Source organism: Bidens hawaiensis, unplaced genomic scaffold, assembly GCF_021521415.1.
Source record: "Bidens hawaiensis isolate Kalapana, Puna unplaced genomic scaffold, B.hawaiensis_p1.1 tig00000760_1, whole genome shotgun sequence".
Classification (NCBI taxonomy): Eukaryota; Viridiplantae; Streptophyta; class Magnoliopsida; order Asterales; family Asteraceae; genus Bidens; species Bidens hawaiensis.
In genome coordinates this window covers 1,351,851-1,355,661 of record NW_027491043.1, presented here as the reverse complement: position 1 = coordinate 1,355,661, position 3,811 = coordinate 1,351,851, and the positions used below count along the sequence as shown (strand labels likewise).

At 32.8% G+C, this 3,811-nt stretch overlaps 1 protein-coding gene across 1 annotated transcript; it reads left to right on the top strand.

Annotated features, from left to right (window-relative positions):
* The first annotated feature begins 667 nt into the window (after positions 1-667).
* On the top strand, positions 668-1,201 carry LOC143534637 (uncharacterized). Its single transcript, XM_077029080.1, has one exon. It carries the CDS (start codon positions 668-670, stop codon positions 1,199-1,201), a length of 534 nt encoding a protein of 177 aa, XP_076885195.1.
* Positions 1,202-3,811: the final 2,610 nt, after the last annotated feature.

Sequence of the window (3,811 nt, the reverse complement as noted above, 5' to 3'; positions counted from 1 at the left end):
CTCTAAATCATGCACATTTATCAAAGCACCTCGTCCTCATTTATATATACTAATAATGATGTAATTTGTTGTCATTAGTAAAAACAAATATTATTAGTTTGCTTTCTTAGAATTAAAAGCCTCGTTTTTTTATTATTTCATAGGACATTGTAATACCATCCTTTTTTTTTGTAGATATCGCCCTAACAGAGATAGACCAGTTTGGCCCATTGAAAGAGACAAACATAATCCACCAATTTGATTGTGCAAAATTTAGGCTATAAAACTCTAAGATATTCATTATCAATGAAAAAAATCAAAGATGGAAAACCAAGGAAACCCCATCTTTAAGTTCAGGCAACCTTTGAGTATTGGAGTAATTAAAAAAACCATGAACACAATAGTCAGAAACAGGAGGCCTCTACAAGTAATCTTTTGCTTAGTGATATTAACAAGCATCCAGTTCCAAGTGGCTACAAGAAATGATGAGCCTTTCCCCACAAGTTTCTCATTTCAGATCACATATGGAAGGGGCACTGAGGGCGTAAACATGCAAAAAGATGTTACCAGAGACGTCCATGAGCAACTGATGACAAAGTTTCATATATTATTTACCTCTTGTTGTATATTATGGTATTGTGCCATTGTTACAATATCTTGTTCTTGTGCTGGGAACACCTTAAGCATCATGGATGCTTTCTTTAAACCTTCCAGAAACTGGAAAAGGCCACTTATCACCACCGGTTGCATTTTGTTGCTTACTTTGGGAATATATGTAGTTTACATATTATCTTTTGCGGCGATTTCCTTTGTGGCAGGAACATCATATGTTGATTCCTTAAGTCTTTTCTATGTCGCAGCAGTAAAATGGATCTTCAATGCACATGTGAGTGCTATTTGGATAATGAGTCTTGTGGTTACAGTTTTAGAAGACAATATCAGTGGACTTAAGGCTATAAATAGAGCCGAAGACATAATGAAGGGTAATAGAATTCAAATCACTTTATTAGTGATGCTTTATTATGGTGGTGGTTTACTTATAAGAAAAATGTTTGATGCATTTTCCTTGATATTTGAAGAGTGGGTATTTGAAGAAGTGTGGGCTCTAAAAATCCCTTTTGTCACAGGGTGTGATCTTTTTTTGTTTGTGTTATTCACTGTTCTTTACCACGAATGCAAAGCGGACAATAAGGTGGATAGCGTCTCGGATAAGGCTTCCTAGTTATAGATGTTAATGTTATGCATCCATCTTTAAAACTACCACATGCTTACCAAGAAAGATTTGGAAGAGTGGAACCCTATCAAAAAAGAGAGTTTCTGTTTATGGTGATCATTCCCTTTTGTAGCTAGCGTTTCTTTATCAACATAGTATTGGCATTTGCTCCGTATATCTTGTATTGTGTGTATACATGGTTAATGATTATTGATGGGCTTGCAATCTAGCGATATTAAGATTAATTTGTCCGTAAGATATCTTTCCTAATAAGATTGAGTGTTATAGTCCCACGTTAGACAAATGTATATGTTTAGGAGTATGGTTAGAGGTGTACGGTAGCTGTCAAATGACATATGCATGTATTATTTAGATACTTCTTTAGGACATGCATCAATAAACAACTTATATCCAGAATTCCAGTCTTCTAAATAAAATCTATACATAACATAAGCGAACTTGATAAATTGATGTTGTCTAAATTATATATAAATACTATAATTATTTCCTATACTTTTAAGTAGCTTTTGAGCTAGTTTTTATTAAATAATACTCCTAAGTGGTCATATTTGAATTTTATAGGTTTATAAGAGACTCCGAACTAAAACAGAGTATTTCATTAAATTTGAGATGAATGGCAAAATTGACTCAACAATATTGACCAGTTTCGTTACACTTGTTTATAGAGTTCATAATCATTGTGAAATGTGTGTTAATGGTTATTAATCAATTAATTCTATCATTTTGGAAGTGTCGTAGGACTTCTAAGGGAGGAATGTGTTATGAATGTTATTAATTAGTTTATTTAACTTCTTTATAATTCAATTTATTATTATTATTATTGGAATAGTTCACGGAATGAAAAAAAAAGAAATTGGGTCATGAAGATAGTATGGGCTAATGATGGGTTGGTTGGTTGGATCAAAAAGTCGGTGATGACATCAAAACAATTAGAAGTCAAAAATACCTAAATATTATATATTTTAGGGTGCCCTTTGTGTGGGGGTATGGGGGAGTGGACTGGACTGGACGACAACAAGAGAATAGCACTCCATCTCAAAAGAAAGAAAAAAGAAAAGAGAGAGAAAACCTTTTGTTCGAGCAAAGAGTATTTGGGTTTAACATCTATTCATCCAAACATTATTATTATTATTTGGTTGAACTTATTGTTTTCGTCATGAATTCATTATTTGAGCCTATTTATTTTGATTTGTTCTTAAGTATGGTTGTTGGCTAAACCCTTAGACTGCCTAGGCTTTATGGTGAACTTTTGTTGACGTTTGATCTTGGTTTAGATTTTGCTTTGCTTATGGATTTATGATTAAGTAAGAGATTTATTGTTATTTATTCGATACATATATGTGCATAAAATTGTTTGGTAAGTTTTTATTGTTTCACTGTTTATTTGGTGATTGTCTGTCATATAATAGAATTCTGTTAGGTTATCTACTATATGTTTTTGACTAGTTTGTGTTTGATATGCATTAAAACCATAGAAACGATATTAAACAATCAATTAGATCTAAGTGTGCTACTAATCTAAACAGTTGTAAGGTGATAGATTATGTGATAAGTCTTGGTTGTCTAAATTGCTAGATTTAGTTTTTCGTAAGGAGCCCGTCTAGATTTGATATATCATCTTTGCTTATCTAGTCGAGTGAATACTTTAAACTACACTTGATTTTCGCGCTGTAAGGCAGGTTTTTTTTATAGAGGTACTTGCCATAAAATAAATTAGTGACCGTAAACGAGTTTAATTTAACCGATAATTTTAATAGCTTATAAGGGTTCCATAGGTGTCTTCTTGAGAAGGGTCAAGAGTTATGTTCGGTTTCCCCTTAAGTGAATAATTTAAGATCCCGGTTCCATAACGTATCGTTTTCCTACCATTTGATAATTGATGCATTAGAGATTCTAGCTTAGGTGGTTGCTTGTCATTATCTGAGTTAAATCCGACTCCTAAGTCAATTCGTGTCTAATTTTATTAATTACTTTTAATTATTTTAAATTAGTATTTTAGTAAAGCTCCCAAAAAAATATAAATAAATAGTCGTGTCAGTCAGTTAAGTCTAATTTAGCTAGTTAACGTAATTTAATGAGTCTCGTGGGTTCGATATCCGGACTTACTTAGCTGTACTAGAGTCGACAAGTTCACTTACCGGTTAGTAGTTTTTAGTCAAGTTAAGAGTCTAGAATTATTACTTAGTGTCTGGATTAACATTTATTTAGTTAATAAATTAATAACTACTTTTAGCACATCATAAATCATATGGCCTTCAAAGACCAATGCCATCATGTCACAGCCCTCGACAGCCCGACCCCTATACTCCGGGAGGGGAGCCGTAAACATTGAGTGGTGGTATCAGTGTTTATTAAAATAATTTGCTGCTGAATATTTCATTAGAACCGTAGTTAGGAAAAATGATCAGAGTTAAAAACACCATGATTCTTATTTTATAAACTGGGATTAAAACTCATTTTTATAGAAACATAGGTTTTATAGGGATAAAACCTAATTTACAAAACACATTTCTTTATTCTGGTGACAAGCCACTAATTAAAGCTGGAAGCGCGCAGGCATCATTCCTTTGTCTATAATAAGTCACCTGAAACATGTTT